This window comes from Nasonia vitripennis, chromosome 1, assembly GCF_009193385.2.
Source record: "Nasonia vitripennis strain AsymCx chromosome 1, Nvit_psr_1.1, whole genome shotgun sequence".
In the NCBI taxonomy this organism is placed as follows: domain Eukaryota; kingdom Metazoa; phylum Arthropoda; class Insecta; order Hymenoptera; family Pteromalidae; genus Nasonia; species Nasonia vitripennis.
The window spans coordinates 30,981,658-30,997,106 of record NC_045757.1 but is presented as its reverse complement, the minus strand read 5'-3'; the positions used below and the strand labels follow the sequence as shown (position 1 = coordinate 30,997,106).

Sequence of the window (15,449 nt, the reverse complement as noted above, 5' to 3'; positions counted from 1 at the left end):
TATATATATATACCCACACACACACACACACATTATATGTACTTGACGTTTAGCAGACGATAAATCCCGTAAGCATAAACGTAAACAAAAATTAATAGTAAAGGTATTATTTATTATATTAGGATAATTATAAATTTCAATTAATCAACGTTTGGCTGAAATTTTTTGATGTTTTTAATATAATATATTGGAATTTATTTATTTTTAACAAATAAAATAAATTCAATAATCAAAAGATTGAAAATATTGTATTATAACACGCAATTCATGTCGTGACCATGAAATATATACCTATATATACATAATAAAAGTCACATATTACTTAACCTATGTACATTTTCCGATCATTTTTATTTTCCACTAACACAGTCATCCTATACGCATTAAAAGTTTATCTGTATGCACGTGAATGACTCATTTCATAACATCATCAGCTGCTCCCGAACAGATCCTCCGCATGCGTGGTGGAGTACTTGATAGTATGTACTATACCTATATTATTTTCACTCGCACATAGAAGCAGGTAGCTGACATATCGTGTATACTTGACGAACTTTCCGTAAACAGACTTCCCGAATACTCAAATTTGCCGAGAAAATTTACGGAGTATTAGTGAGCAAAAGTTTATAATTTCAGTGCAATTGTTGTATGAAATAGAAGGTCTGCTATTTTTCTACTTTTAGTTGTCGTTTTACTGTTCCTCTAAATTCTACCATAGCGCAATTGTAAGTGTAATTCAGGCCTACTATTTCAAGGCCAATACATGTTGGACTGATATTTACTTAATAGATTTTTATAGGCTATGGGACAAATAAGTGATAAGTTGAAAAGTATGGCTGTGTCAGAAGAACGAGTGGCCTACGATGAAGCAAGCAACAATGGGTTGATCATCAGAGAAAATTATATCCCCGAAGAGTTGCTCTGTGAGATACTTTGTTATGTTGATCACAAAACTCTGTGCAATTGTCAGTTGGTCTGCAAGCAGTGGCTTGAACTTATTCAAGGATATGTTTGGCGCAAGAAAGCTGAACGTACATTGGGCAAAACACTGCCGGTTGATGAAAATGCACCATGGACCATGTATTATTTCATCTGTGATAAAAAAGCGTTTGGCAGAAACTTGATAAAGAACCATTCTGGAAAAACTAGAGTCAACTCAGACTGGACAATAGTAAATGATGGAGGTGATGGCTGGAAAGTGGAAAATCCACCTGTTGGTGTACCGGCACTACCAGATGATCCAGTGTTTGAAGGAAAACAGTGTTGCTTTGTCACTTCTTACGATCGTTGCTGTAAACAGCAAACAATTGATTTGTTGGACGAAGGCTTTACAGAATATTTACTCGATAATTTACAACCTACAATAAAGGTGATTAGAAGGTTTAAATTATGATTGAATAAAAGGATGTATTACAAGACATTAAATTATTTACTTTTTTTAGGTGAGTGAATGGTATAGTTCTCGATGGGATTGTCCAGCACTTTATGTATGCACCGTTGAATTGTTACAAAAAGGAGAAGGATTAAGTGATGTTATCCAGTCTTACAATTTTTCAAAAATCCTTGAAGGTGAAGAACAAAATCAATGGTTTAAAGTGAGTACATTTAAATAAAAACACCTTGATATTTTTAATATATCTTTTTATGGTATTTACTTTTTTTAGTTTGAACATGAGTTTAAAAATTATGGCCCAGGACTGAGAAAAATCAGTTTTTCCCATGGTGGACAAGATAGAAGTTTTTGGTCTGGATATTATGGCAGTAAAATGGCAGGTGCTTGTGTAAAACTAGAAATTCCAGATTTTCATCATAATGATGATTCAGAAAAAGTAGATATTGATAAACAAGATTAGTATTTTTAAGATTTTTTTATGTAATTTAATTATGAGAGATAAATTGTATATATATAAAGATGTTCGGTAACTGTGCATTTGAACACTATACAGATATACCTATTTGTGTGAATACTGTGTTGACACAGTTATTTGTTACTTTTCAAAATGTCATATATTTATACATAACTGTCAAAAATTATGAAAAATTAAAACTTACAATTAATAACAGTATATAAATTTTATATGCTTGTTGATATACTTTTATAAATTATAATATTAAGTACTTAAATTGTTAAACATATAAATTATGGTATAATTTAAATAATTTTTCCTTTAATGAAATTAGCGCTTATGTAATTACTCAACAATATTATTTATTAGCTATTAGTTAAATGAAATTTTTCACATTTTATGTACTTGCATTATATAAACAGTATTTTTATAAATAATAAGTAAATAATTTTGTAATATATCTATATTTTAAAATAAACAGCTTTTTAAAATTATTGAAATGAAAAATACTTTTTATTTACTATGATCAGTATCAGTGTTAATTGATCTAATATATTACATTAAATTCTTCAAATAAACTTTGGAAAATGTAATTACAGAAATTATGGTGAAAACAGTATCTATTAGTGTTTAAAATATTAACAATAACAATAACTTCACTACATAAAATAACCTTTTATTTTATTGCTACAAAATAATAATGTTATACAACATCCAGGAAATGTGATTATATCAGTAAGTTTTACATAAAAAGAAAAACATACTAACAGACTTTTTATTTTAATTTTACTCACTATACACATATAACTATAACTTTAATAAAATAAGTGATTGAATCACTTACATTATACTTATTTTTTTTACTTACATATTACTATCAGAATTAAATTTCTATATATGCTTGAACGATTTTAAATTCAAACCATATGATAAAAAAAAAAAAAAAAAATATATATATATATATATATATATATATATATACAAAGCTTAAAGTATGTAAATAAGTTAATAGAATAAGTACAAAATCTTAAAACAGAAAATAGGCATTGAATTTTTCATAGTACTACTTTTTTTATATTTTTGTAGTATTTGACTATTTCATTTCATAATCTTCGTTTAAATTTGTGACAGTTTATGAAGTTTTATCTATTAGTGGCTTTACAAAGGTCCTAGCTACTACTTCGTCTACAAAAGTTCTTCCATCGTCATTGAAGTGTTTGATACAGCACTTTGCATTGTCCATAACCATAGATTTTTGTGAAAAATATTGTTTGCGAGCATCTCTTGGCACATCCATGAAATCAGTTTTTTTCCACACAAAAAACAACACATCGATTTTTCTTTATTTTTGTACTTATATTATTTCACAACTTTTTAAAAATTAGAGTGTGTCTCCGCGTCCGATATCGCGTACGCGAAAAAAAATGTAGCGTACGCGAGAAAATTTTAGCGTACGCGAAAACCACAGACAATTTTCCGGAAATTTTTTCGCGTACGCTACTAATCAACCTTTCGCGTGCGCTAAATCTGTCGCGCATGCTAGAAAATCAACTTTTCGCGTACGCTAGAATAGTATACTATACCACGGGAGCCGAAAATTGCAATTAAAGTTTGCATTTTGAGGTTAGAGTGGTATAAATGAACTTTTTTTTTTTTAGCAATTCTTTCGCGTGCGCTAAAGTGCTCCAAATTTTCTTGTAAGAAGCGAACGGAGTACTTGTATGAGAGATGGAGCGGGAGATTTTCGCATACGCTAGAGTTTTTCTTGTTTAGGCAATTCTTTCGCGTACGCTAAAGTGCTCTACATTTCCTATATATAAAAGAAGCAACAAGAGTGACTTATGAAGGATGAATGAAACATCTCTATGTATAAGTACTCCGTTTGCTTCTTATAAGAAAATTTGGAGCACTTTAGCGTACGCGAAAGAATTGCTCTTAAAAATACTAACGTGCCTGAAAAGTTTATATCTAGCGTGCGCGATCGCGTACGCGAAAGGTTGATTTTTCTAGCGTGCGCGACAGATTTAGCGCACACGAAAGGTTGATTAGTAGCGCACGCGAAATTTTCCCGGAAAATTTGTTAGTTGATTTCGCACACGCTACAAAGTTTTCGCGCACGCTAAATTACATTTCGCGTACGCGATATCGACCGCGGAGACACACTCTAAAAATTATCATTTATGTGTTATATATACACATATATAAGGAGTAAAAACCAAATGTCTTGTAAACTCAAAATCGTACAATATAAAGACTTTCATTGATTGAATATTGCTGAATAAGTTATACTTTCTTGTATATATCTACTTTAAATTTTTGTTTCAATAATTTTGGTACTTACATCATATATTCTACATTTTAATTTATTGTAAAATAAACTATTTTACTACTAACCTCTAAAGTTTGGCAGAATTGAAGTAATCCGATCTGAATTCGTGTATCACAGATACACTGCAGTAAGTATCAATGGATATCAAAAGGGATAAAATTGTAGCGCTGTCCTATCACATATAAATGAGTCTTTTCAAAACTATTTACGATATTTTAACGCAAAACTTTCCGGCAAGGCAGTTTTGAGTAAAAAAAATGTATACAATAATAAGGCTTTTCTCAACTGTTTTAACGAGAAGTATACAATTTGATATATATAATATAAAATTTATATAAAATAATATAATATAAAATTAATATAAAATAATATAATATTTGATATATATAATATAAAATTCTTTCTTATGGATTCAAAAATACTAATATATACTTAATAATAATCAAAGCTGTGAGCTGCACATGAGGTATAATATTTTAAGCTACTAACATTATAGAAATGTTTAGTTCGCATTTACTATTTTAAATTAAAAAATATACTACAACTAATAAAGTTGATAATTTAATTATGTAATAGCTATATATATTTTTTTATTACAAGTATATATAGAAAAATTTGTGATAATAAACATGGTTTGAATTCTTGATCACAAACTTTTAAATAAATTTAGAAAATTTTATACAGACTTATACAGATATAATATACAAAACCTATATTTATAAACCTTCTCTATTAAAAATAATATGAATTTCTATCCTATTCTATAATTTCCATTCGTCCTTTAAGATACAGTCAAATACTTAATAACAAAAAAATGAAAATACTTCCATATGTATTCTAAACTACCTAACATAATATAAATGTAGAGTGTTTTATTATTAATAGATTCATTGGAAGAGTTCATCATCATAAACTTTTATATCCCGTTTATCTTTATGTGCACTCTTTTGCGTGTAACTTGCTGCCAAGGTAGACCACATTGAACTAGAAGTTGTGTCATTTATTGGATCGATCACTGGTTGTCTTCTTGCCATTGAAACTTTCAATTGAATTGATGAAGCCATTATTCCATCCATTTCACTTATCGCACGTTCAGCCGATTCTGGTTTTTCAAAAGTAATGAATCCTCTATGGAAGCAGAAGTGAAAATAATAGTAATGTTTCAGAGATATATAACACAAAAGAAATCCCATTAATACACTTTTATATGTACTTACTTTTTTTCAGCCTCCATAGTAATTTTTAAAATATTTCCAAAAGTTGAAAAGTGTTTCTTAAGAAAATCTTCTGATATTTTATATCCAGAAACAAATATTGTATTGCCTTTGATAGGCTTGGTTTCATTTGGTTTAGAAGATATAGACTTTTCAGGAGCACCTCGATCTTCTGTATCAGTAGCGGATACAAAACTATCATACAATCCTTTTACTACCTTAGGCCTTGATGGTTCTGTATCATCCTCTTCTGGTTGTGTTGCTGAAAAAGGTTGATAAGAAGAAACAGTCTTCTCTGTACTATTTAATTTTCTTTCTAAACCACGAGGTCTTTTGAATGCTTGTTCAGGACGTTTTGGAGTTTTTGGAGCTGTTATAACTCCAGATTTGATCAACTTTTTAGCTACTTCCCGAGCATCTCTGGCTTCTGTTGGACGTTTTGGTGCTTGAGGAATACGCTCTGGTTCAGGTTTTGGTGTTTTCAAATCTTGCAGCGCCTTTTTCTATAAAAAAAATTAGAAACAAATTAATTTTAAGTATTTTTTATTTCACAGGTAATCAAATCAAGGCCTGTTTTTTCCTGCATGTTACAAAAAGAACTTTTTTTTATTCTGTATTCATCATTGTATAAAAAAATCTTTAGAAAATCATGTAAACAATAAAACATAACCTATGTAGTTTACGAAATTGAATAAAAAACGCAAAAAATAATCGTTAATCTACCTTTCTTTTTAATTTATTATATTTTGCTTGAAGCATAATCTCTTCTTCTGTTAAATTTGATGGAAAATGTAGGTAAACCATGATTCTGAAATATGTCTAACGTTTTAAATTTCATTCCATAAACAAGTTCCGCTGTCTGCACTTGCTGCATCAGTGTGATGGTTTGAGGTTACGGTCCCCAATATATATATACTTATACGATACATATTGCAGAAATCGAATCAGAATCTTATTCTAGTCGACGTTAGCTTAGCTTTAGCACCGCATGACCGTCTCTATAGTGTATCTGTGCATTGAATAATGAAATAACTGTATTTTTTATATTTACTTTGATGTGGTGAATAAAGTTGGAATATAACTTGTAGATAGCAATAAAACTAATCTCATAACAATGTATATGAATCGAGCAAGAGATTACACAAACATAAAGCTTATTGGCAGAAAATGTCATAATATCTATCATAATCATCGTTTGAATGGTATGTTTTTATTTGTTTATGAAATATTTTAGAAAATTTTAAGACTAATGAAACTAATTTGATTGTAATTTGGTTTATATTTAGATTTTCCTTTGACTTTTCAGTCAAAAGATGTTGAAAAAGGATGGTATGAGGTTTGGGAAAGGAATAAGTATTTTCAACCAAATGACAAGAAAGAAAAAAGTTATAGAATGATCTTGCCTCCACCTAATGTTACAGGCACATTGCATCTTGGTCACGCTTTGACTACAACAGTTCAAGATGTCTTAGCCCGGTGGTGAGTAAAGGCTGATTAATTTTTAATTATCTGACAAGCAATATACTTATGTAAATATAACAAGTGTTAATTTTTTATTTAGGCATCGAATGAGAGGCTATTCAGTACTTTGGGTACCAGGCTTAGATCATGCTGGTATAGCAACACAAGCTGTTGTTGAAAAGTATTTATATAAGACCAAAGGATTAAAGAGAACCGATATGAGCAAGAATGAATTTTTAGACCTTCTGAATCAATGGAAAGAAAAGAAAAGCAGTACAATAGAGAATCAGTTAAAGACTTTGGGGGCAAGTTTAGATTGGTCAAGAGAATATTTTACCATGAGCAAGGTGTAATAAAAGATTACAATTCTATAAATATTAACAAACAAAAATTTGTGCAGTTCTAAAATATGTTTTTTGTAGCATCACAGTCAAGCTGTCACTGAAGCATTAATCATGCTGGATCAGCGAAATCTGTTATATCGAGATAAAAGCTTAGTTAACTGGTCTACTGCATTAGGGAGTGCTTTATCTGATATAGAAGTAGAATTTGAGAAGATCACTACAAAAACAGATCTTGAAATACCTGGTTATGACAGAAAAGTAACCTTTGGTCAAATCTATGAAATTTCATATGACCTAAGAAATTCAAGTAAGTAATAAAGTTTATTTGCATATTTGTAAAAGTACCAGAACCATTTTAAATTTGCTATTTAAATTTCAGGTGAAACATTAAAAGTAGCAACAACAAGGCCAGAAACTCTATTGGGAGATGTAGCTCTTGCTGTTCATCCAGATGATGATCGTTATAGTCAGTTCATTGGACAACAAGTAAAACACCCTCTAAAAGATTCTTATTTACCTGTCATAGCTGATGCAAGTGTAAAAATGGATTTTGGTACAGGTATGTTTTTAAACTTCAAATTATATACTTATAACTTATAACTTTTCTAACATTATTTAGAATCTATTGATAATTATATTGTAGGAATTGTGAAAATAACTCCTGCTCATGATCATTTTGATTACACCATAGCTAAAAAGCATAACTTAAAAATTATCGATATTATAAATGAGGATGGAAAATTGAATGATGCTGCTGGACATTATAAGGTAAGGATTTTTTTGTATGAACTAGATTTTTGTAAATCAAATGAAGTAACAGTTATTAAATGTGAAAATAGGGTTTTCCAAGATTTATTGCCAGGAAAAAAATCTTGGCAGATTTAGCAAACTTGGGATCTCTGGCATCAGTAAAGGATCATGAAATGGAAATTCCAAGATGCTCGCGGACTGGAGATATTATTGAATTATTACTAAAAGAACAATGGTTTATCAGATGTAAAGACATGGCTGCAAGAGCTTTACAAGCTGTTGAAAACGAATCATTAAAATTTGATCCACCATTTCATAATAAAACGTGGTTTGATTGGCTTACAACTTCTAGCGTAAGGTACGTTTTAAAAATATATTCTAATATTTGTAATTTCTCTAAAAATCTGTTGTAGGATTTAAAAAATATTTTATTGATTCTAGAGATTGGTGTGTTTCGAGACAATTATGGTGGGGTCACCAAATTCCAGCTTACCATTGTAAAGTGAATAATGAAATAAAGTGGATAATCGCCAGATCAAAAATAGAAGCATTGCAAATAGCTATAAAAAAATATGGAGATGATGTTAAGGTGGAGCAAGATAATGATGTACTTGACACATGGTTTTCTTCAGCATTACTGCCATTTTCTTCATTGGGTTGGCCAACAAAAGTAATTTTACTATTGTTACGTGATAAGAATGAAAATTAATTAATAAGAACTACAATTAATTAAATTTACTGTTAAACAGGCCACAGATTTTCAAAAATATTATCCATTGAGCTTAATGGAAACTGGACATGACATTTTATTTTTTTGGGTTGCCAGAATGGTTATGCTAGGGCTTGAATTAACTAATGAACTTCCGTTTAAAGTACGTATTTTATATCGCTGATAGTTTTGAGTACTCGATTTAACAATGAATTTTTTTTAAGGAAGTTTTGTTGCATGGAGTTTTATGTGATGCTCAAGGAAAGAAAATGTCCAAAAGTCGGGGTAATGTTATTTACCCAGAGAACGTTGTAGATGGAATTTCCTTAGAAGTACGTATATGTATATAACAATATAACAATCATTATTTATACTTTTTATTATAATTTACTTAACAGTAATATACATTTTTCAAAGAACTTGAATGAACAAGCCAAAAAGAGTTTTGAGGATGGTATACTTAGTCAGGCTGAAATAAAAAGAACACTGGCTATTAATACAAAGATGTTTCCAAATGGCGTTCCTGAGTGTGGAGTTGATGCTCTTCGTTATACATTATGTTCGCACAACATCAAGGGTAAATAATTTTTTAAAATCATTTTTAGAACTATAATATTTTTACCAACTTAAAATATGTTTGCTTTTTTTCAAGAACGCACAGTGTCTTTTAATATTATTGAATGTCAACAAAACAAATTTTTCTGTAATAAAATATGGCAAGCCAGCAGATATGTTGTACTCATGACCAGTGATGATCCTATTGAAATACCAAAAAATTTCGCCATAATTGATCAGTGGATACTGAGTCGATTAGGATGGATGGTAGAGACTGTAAACAATGCATTTGATCAAAAAAATTTCTATAAGGCAGTAAATGCTATTAAAGAATTCATATATTATGAGTTTTGTGATTATTATATGGTTAGATTTTTTGATATGTCAAGTCAAAAATATAATTGAGTTAACTTAAATAATTTGACTCTGCATATTTTTTTAGGAAGGAACAAAACCAGGATTTAAGAGTGAGCAACAAGATATTATTATTAGTCATAGATATACACTAGCAAAATGCCTAGAAGTATCTCTGAGAATATTGGCGCCGATTACTCCATATCTAAGTGATGAGTTGTACTCTAAACTATCTGAAAAATTGTCTATATTCGAATTCAATAATTCATTGCTGGAGAGTACTTATCCTACTAAAGAAGAGTTTGTAAACCTTCGCGATCATGACTTGGAGACTAAGATGCATGATGTTATTAAAGTAATTTTATCTATAAGAACTTTATTGGCAAATGTGAGCAAAAAAGATAATGTGGAAGGTATTTATAAATGTATTATAAAACTTTGTTTAACCATGCATTTGCTAATTTTAGTTATTTCCAGGTTTCATTGTTGTAAATAATTCTGGTGATTTAAAACTATATCAAGAGAGTATCAATATCATTACAGCAGTCAGCAAACTGTTTGATATTAAAGTTATACCAGCAGAAAGTTATGTGAAAAACGAGCGAAGTATTAGTGATAATTTTGAACTTAATTGTTCAGTATGCCTAAAAATAAATGATGACTCTATTCTGAAGCTAGCAACAGAGAGAATTGAGAAAAAAAGAATCAAAACGCAAAAGAAGTTACAAGACTTGATTAAATCTATATCTAACAAAAAGTATTCATCGAGTTCTTCAGAAGAGGAAAAGTTGAAAGATCAAGAGAAGGTATGTATATGCAATTATTTTCTTCATCTTCATCTGCAAATTAATTTTAAATCTTTTCTAGCTCTCACATCTTCAAGGCGAATTGAAAAGGATACCAGTATCAACGTGATAAAAACATTGTTTTTTATTTTGTAAAAACATAGATCTATATTGTTGTAAATAATTTTTTAATAATAAGAGTTTTAAAAAATTTCATTTTTCTATACATAAAATCACTTATCATCAACGTCCATTTCTTCGTTAGAATCATCTTCACCTTCATCGTCATCGTCGTCGTCGTCGTCGTCGTCATCATCTTCACCACTCTCTCCATCTGAACCTGATTCTGAACCTGAATCCAACCAAACTTGGGTTGATAGATCGTCTTTTACTATCGTCGTCCACTCATCTAATTTTTTACAATCTAGGTGAAAACGAAACATACAATTAAAAAAAGTTCTAATATCTTTCTAACTTGTATCATAATTAGTATACATTACCTAAACTATAAAAGTCATTTAAAGTATATGTCCTATCACCATCTTCAAACATGCCACCATACAAGTATAGAGTATTTTGTTTAACAGCTAAACCAGGATTGATTCTAGCTGATGGCGTGAAGATATTAATTGTTGTTCCATCATCTGCAATTACTTTATTGGCTGTTGGTGCTGGACCCAGAGTAACCTAGCAAATAATGAAATATTTCAATTTATATTTATATCGTTAAAAAGTTAGATAAACATTCTATTCAAATAAAATTTACTGTGAATATTCCATCATCGTCAGTCACAATAGTTTTAGCAGGTGTGACATCCATTGCTTCATCCCTTGCATCTTCTTCTTCTTCATTTTCGTCATCTTGATCATCATCTTCGGCACCTTCGTTGTCCTTGACTTTTCTTCTTCTTCTTTTGACTGTTGTATCACTTTTACCACTTAAATTAACTAAAATATGATTGTTGTGAATGAATTAATACCACATATTTTTTACAACTACATATAACTAGTTTACAATTTTTAACATAATTTTATTGTTTTACCTGTGTGCCATTGCAGTTTACTCAGATTGAATGCAACAAGGTCATTGAAGAAGGTTCCATGAAGTTCTTCATCATTGTCTTCTTTGTCGTAAACTCCTCCAAACATGTATGCTAAATGTGGTTGAACAATTACAGCTGATGCACTGCATCGAGGAGAAACTGATATTCCACCCTGTTTTACAATAGACCATTTCCATTTTAAACCTGTTTGATCATTTTCTGAGAAAAAAAAACAAATAATATTTAAATTCTGAAAATCAAACAATATAATAATAAATAATACTTTATTTTATAAAACTCACTTTCAGGGGTTAACAAAAACATATCTGTATGAACATGACCTTTGTCAACATCTTTTTTTATTCTTTCTTTACTGTACCCACCATAAACAATAATTTTGTTTTCTGGTGTGGGTAAAACTATACAGCCTGACCTAGGAGCAGGAGGATTTCCTGTAAAATATATTTGTTTTTGGTTTTTGTTAAAGCAAAACATATTATGAAATATGTAAGTTTATGCATACCTGATGTATCAAGCTTAGACCATTTATACGTTGCCATATTAAAACAATATATATCATTAAAATATTTATAATCTCTCAAGTTATCATGAAAGCCTCCAAAAACATACAAATTTTTTTTAATATTGATCATTCTGTGTCCACTTCTTGCAGAAGGTCCTCCTGGAGCTCTATTTTTAACATGAAAAATTTTTGTAACTTTGCAATCATTTTTTTACGTACTATTTATTAAAAAATTAAAAAAAAAATATTATTAATTACGTTATCTTCTCCCATCTTTTTTCTCCTATATGAAACACCCAAAGGTCCCGATAATGGTAAAATTGTGACTCTGATGGACTAGAAAATTCTCCTCCAAAAATCCAAAGCTCTCCCTTATTAGACTGGGTGGCTATTGCTTGATGACCACACCGAGGTGGTGGAGCACCTGGTGCTTTAACAACAGTCCACTCATTTTTGCTGATATTATAAAAGAAAAGGTCACCATAAACCACTGTCTTTTGTCCATCATAAAATTCACCTCCAAACATGATTAATTCATCTTTGAAAGGATGAGGAGTCAAAGAAAAGTTAACTCTGCGCGATGGTGGAGCAACCACGGCTTCCACAACTTTTTGCCTACGTGCCTCCTCTTTCTCAATTTGAGCTACGACCTTTTCAATGTCGTCCTAAACGAAAAGAGGTAGGATTATTACATAATTAAATTATTTTTACAATAGATTTTAATGTTTATCGAGATTGAACTTTTCTAACCTCTCCGAGAGCGGCCAGTTCCTTTTTCATTTTCGCATTGAATTTCTTTTCGGTTTTCTTCAACGTTTTCTCAGTTCCACTAATCTTCTTTTTCTTATCTTTCTTTCCCATTTTAATTAAGTATTATTACAGCAACAGGTAATCGAAAAATTTACTTATTTATACGCCGGTCGTGAGAAGAGCAAGAAACAACACTGAACTGAACGCATGCTCTCGCGGTCACGACGTCCGTCAGTCACATGTTGATGTTGGACAAGGATAGAAGTAAAACAACAAGCACGCACGTGCATGGGGTGCAGGTCTGTCCGAATTCTAAGGCATTTCTGGCAATAGGTACTTAAACAATTATTATTTTTCTTATTTCTTACTTTTAAATTTGTAATTAAATTATGAAATAAGTAATTACTCTTAATTACTTAAGAGTATGAAGAGAATAATAAGCCAATACATGAATGATAGTGGCAATGGTTAAATTTATTTGTTTATTAAAAATGTATGTGCTGGTGGATGAACATTTTTGTACTAATTTAGTGAAGACATTACAACCTTTCAACTAGGATTCATATAATTATGACATGATAGGTACTAAAATACCTTAGTACTGTACTTGTAACATTTATAATAGCGAAATATATTTACAAATTTTTACATTTTTAAATCACAGGTGTCTTACAAGCAAGCCTTCAGCATAATAGTGAATTTATATTTCTCCATAGGAGATATTATAATCAACTAAACTTTATTTTTAAATATCATAAATAGAATTTCACGGATATTTTTGATATGATTTTATATATAATTTACTAGAAAACGTTGCATGAATTTTCTTCTTTGTATACATCAGACTGTGCTTTTTGTCATGAATCCTTCTTGCTCTCAAACTTGTTTAATTCTTGGCTTGAGGTACTTGGTTTTCTTCTCAGTTCTGTAGGACCTTCGATCTGTTTAAGATTTGTATCTATGTGACACTTCTTCTTCAATATTGCTCCTCCAGTAAAACCTAAAAATTATGTTTGATATCATTAACTCTCATATAAAGAGTTTTGAATGTTAAATTTTGTACAAATTATATACAAACTCACCAAGAAGTCCACCCCCAATGGCTGTTAATCCTCCAAATTTGAATCCTGCTAATAATCCAACAGGTCCTCCTAGACAGGTTCCAAGCAAAGCACCAGCTATTGGATATGCCATTACTTTGTATTTTGATGCTTGTTGTAATGACCTTGTTCCACTTGCAACATTTACTTGAACATCTTCTACATTATTTTCAATTCTGTCTACTGATTCTGCTTGTTCCTAAAAAAATGATATTAGATACATCTGTCCATTCTGTTGTTCTCTGTTAGTGTTTTAAACAGAAACTTACATGCACTATTTGGTTGAAATCAATGAAAAGTTTTTGTAATTCTTCTAAATCATTGTGTAAGGAAGTCCATGCTTGCAGACAAGCCTGCTGTCTCTCTAACTCTTCTTCTTCCGCTTGTATTTGCATAAAACGATTGTCCAGTGGATTTTCTTCTGTATTCTGATGATCATCGGAAACTTGAGTTAAATGCTTCTTAACCAGTGGTAAATTCAATTCAAATTCTGTCAAAAAATTGGATAATTAAATAAGGATAAATCATAAATTTCACAGCAATAGTTATATGCTAAAACTCATACCTAAATATTCTTTGATCGCATTCAAAGTACTTGTCCTGGCTTTCATTGTTAATTTATCAAAAGTGGCTATATCGCTGTCTTGCACTTGTCCTCTTAGAGTATCCATTTCATGAAGCAATTGCTTAAGCTGCTTCACTATTCTGGAAGCATTTATCTGCTCTGTATAGACTCGATCCCAGTCTCGAAGACCTTGGGACTGAAAAGTTTGAGTTATTAGTATTTACTACTGTTCAAAAACAAAATATTCTCAAGCGAGAAAACTTACTTTTTTAATGTTATTTTTGTGCCTCTTCAGAAGGTCAAGATGATGCGGAATAGCTACATCGTTGAACTTGCTAATCGGAATTTCTAAACGCTTTATTGGCTGTTTTACATCTTCGCTATCTAGAGACGACGACATTGTGTCGATTTTTCTCAGATCCATCCACTTTTGCAATGACTAGGTATTTAGTTAACAAACTGCTTTCCTTTGTTCTCGAAATAAAATTAGCTATACTGATTTTATCCACGAGTATGTCCCAAAATTATCCATTCTACGCACTGATGATTCGCGCTCGTTTGTCGAAACGCAGTAGAAGAGAAAGAAACTTATTCGAATGGCTTGAGCAACTTTTGGATATCTGTGTGTGTAGAGAAATTATACACAAAACTGTAAGTAATCAGCTGATTATATTTCAGCCATACGCGCGCTAACATACTGTCTATTTTTTTTGTTCTAATAAAGGCACACGAACGTATAGAAGATATAAGTATAGGCACATCGTAGATTGCACATATTTACATAAAATAAGATACACAGAGAAAGAATAAAGAAAACATTGAAAAGTGGAGAGTAGCGACATCTGCTGTTCTAGTGTTCTTCTTCTTCGTTTTATAACTATCGCGTAATTCTCAGAATTTCATCGAGATGGCGATACGGGCCCGAAAATCGAACACATTGCAAAAGTTTCTGATTTCAAATTTGCTATTTGGTAATATATTTGGTATGATACCAAATTTTTTGTAAAAATTATGATGATATAGAAGCTATATATATGAATTATAAAAATGTTGATTGATTCTTTCGACCATCATCATTGACACTATCTGCTAATTAAGTATGCAATTGTTTATAGGAAAG

General features: G+C 30.6%; 5 protein-coding genes across 14 annotated transcripts; 2 read left to right on the top strand and 3 right to left on the bottom strand.

Annotated features, from left to right (window-relative positions):
• The first annotated feature begins 5 nt into the window (after positions 1 to 5).
• Positions 6 to 2,346, top strand: LOC100115647 (F-box only protein 6). 8 transcript variants are annotated; one of them, XM_032602286.1, is made up of 5 exons: positions 6 to 68; positions 518 to 725; positions 800 to 1,369; positions 1,443 to 1,595; positions 1,665 to 2,346. In XM_032602286.1, the coding sequence occupies exons 3-5, from the start codon at positions 803 to 805 to the stop codon at positions 1,851 to 1,853; spliced, it is 909 nt and encodes a 302-aa protein (XP_032458177.1). In that variant the 5' UTR covers positions 6 to 68; positions 518 to 725; positions 800 to 802; the 3' UTR covers positions 1,854 to 2,346. The 8 variants fall into 8 exon arrangements, with proteins under 8 accessions (XP_032458177.1, XP_001600314.2, XP_032458178.1 ...); XM_001600264.6 differs by having other exon boundaries at positions 790 to 1,369; XM_032602287.1 differs by having other exon boundaries at positions 6 to 103; positions 518 to 612.
• A 551-nt stretch (positions 2,347 to 2,897) lies between these two features.
• LOC103317533 (valine--tRNA ligase, mitochondrial) lies at positions 2,898 to 10,552 on the top strand. 3 transcript variants are annotated; one of them, XM_031933586.2, is made up of 16 exons: positions 2,898 to 4,303; positions 6,479 to 6,592; positions 6,677 to 6,869; positions 6,952 to 7,198; positions 7,274 to 7,502; positions 7,575 to 7,754; positions 7,839 to 7,963; positions 8,035 to 8,303; positions 8,387 to 8,615; positions 8,695 to 8,817; positions 8,879 to 8,986; positions 9,072 to 9,231; positions 9,307 to 9,575; positions 9,652 to 9,976; positions 10,041 to 10,369; positions 10,431 to 10,552. In XM_031933586.2, exons 2-16 carry the CDS (start codon positions 6,505 to 6,507, stop codon positions 10,476 to 10,478), a joined length of 2,922 nt encoding a protein of 973 aa, XP_031789446.1. In that variant the 5' UTR covers positions 2,898 to 4,303; positions 6,479 to 6,504; the 3' UTR covers positions 10,479 to 10,552. The 3 variants fall into 3 exon arrangements, with proteins under 3 accessions (XP_031789446.1, XP_031789447.1, XP_031789448.1); XM_031933587.2 differs by having other exon boundaries at positions 6,461 to 6,592; XM_031933588.2 differs by lacking the exon at positions 2,898 to 4,303 and having other exon boundaries at positions 6,697 to 6,869.
• On the bottom strand, positions 4,725 to 6,418 carry LOC100115690 (negative elongation factor E). Its single transcript, XM_031933590.2, has 3 exons — positions 6,114 to 6,418; positions 5,394 to 5,893; positions 4,725 to 5,304 (listed from the first exon to the last, which is right to left on the bottom strand). Exons 1-3 carry the CDS (start codon positions 6,192 to 6,194, stop codon positions 5,064 to 5,066), a joined length of 822 nt encoding a protein of 273 aa, XP_031789450.1. The 5' UTR covers positions 6,195 to 6,418; the 3' UTR covers positions 4,725 to 5,063.
• Positions 10,472 to 12,897, bottom strand: LOC100115776 (kelch domain-containing protein 4). The gene is made up of 8 exons (XM_001600355.6): positions 12,665 to 12,897; positions 12,173 to 12,579; positions 11,915 to 12,081; positions 11,694 to 11,843; positions 11,392 to 11,610; positions 11,115 to 11,296; positions 10,849 to 11,035; positions 10,472 to 10,772 (listed from the first exon to the last, which is right to left on the bottom strand). Exons 1-8 carry the CDS (start codon positions 12,773 to 12,775, stop codon positions 10,582 to 10,584), a joined length of 1,614 nt encoding a protein of 537 aa, XP_001600405.1. The 5' UTR covers positions 12,776 to 12,897; the 3' UTR covers positions 10,472 to 10,581.
• A 218-nt stretch (positions 12,898 to 13,115) lies between these two features.
• Syx17 (syntaxin 17) lies at positions 13,116 to 15,137 on the bottom strand. Its single transcript, NM_001142875.1, is given in 5 exon segments — positions 13,116 to 13,664; positions 13,747 to 13,963; positions 14,034 to 14,254; positions 14,330 to 14,525; positions 14,595 to 15,137. Coding segments are annotated over 5 exon segments (936 nt in total). The 5' UTR covers positions 14,754 to 15,137; the 3' UTR covers positions 13,116 to 13,521.
• Between the last annotated feature and the right edge of the window lie 312 nt (positions 15,138 to 15,449).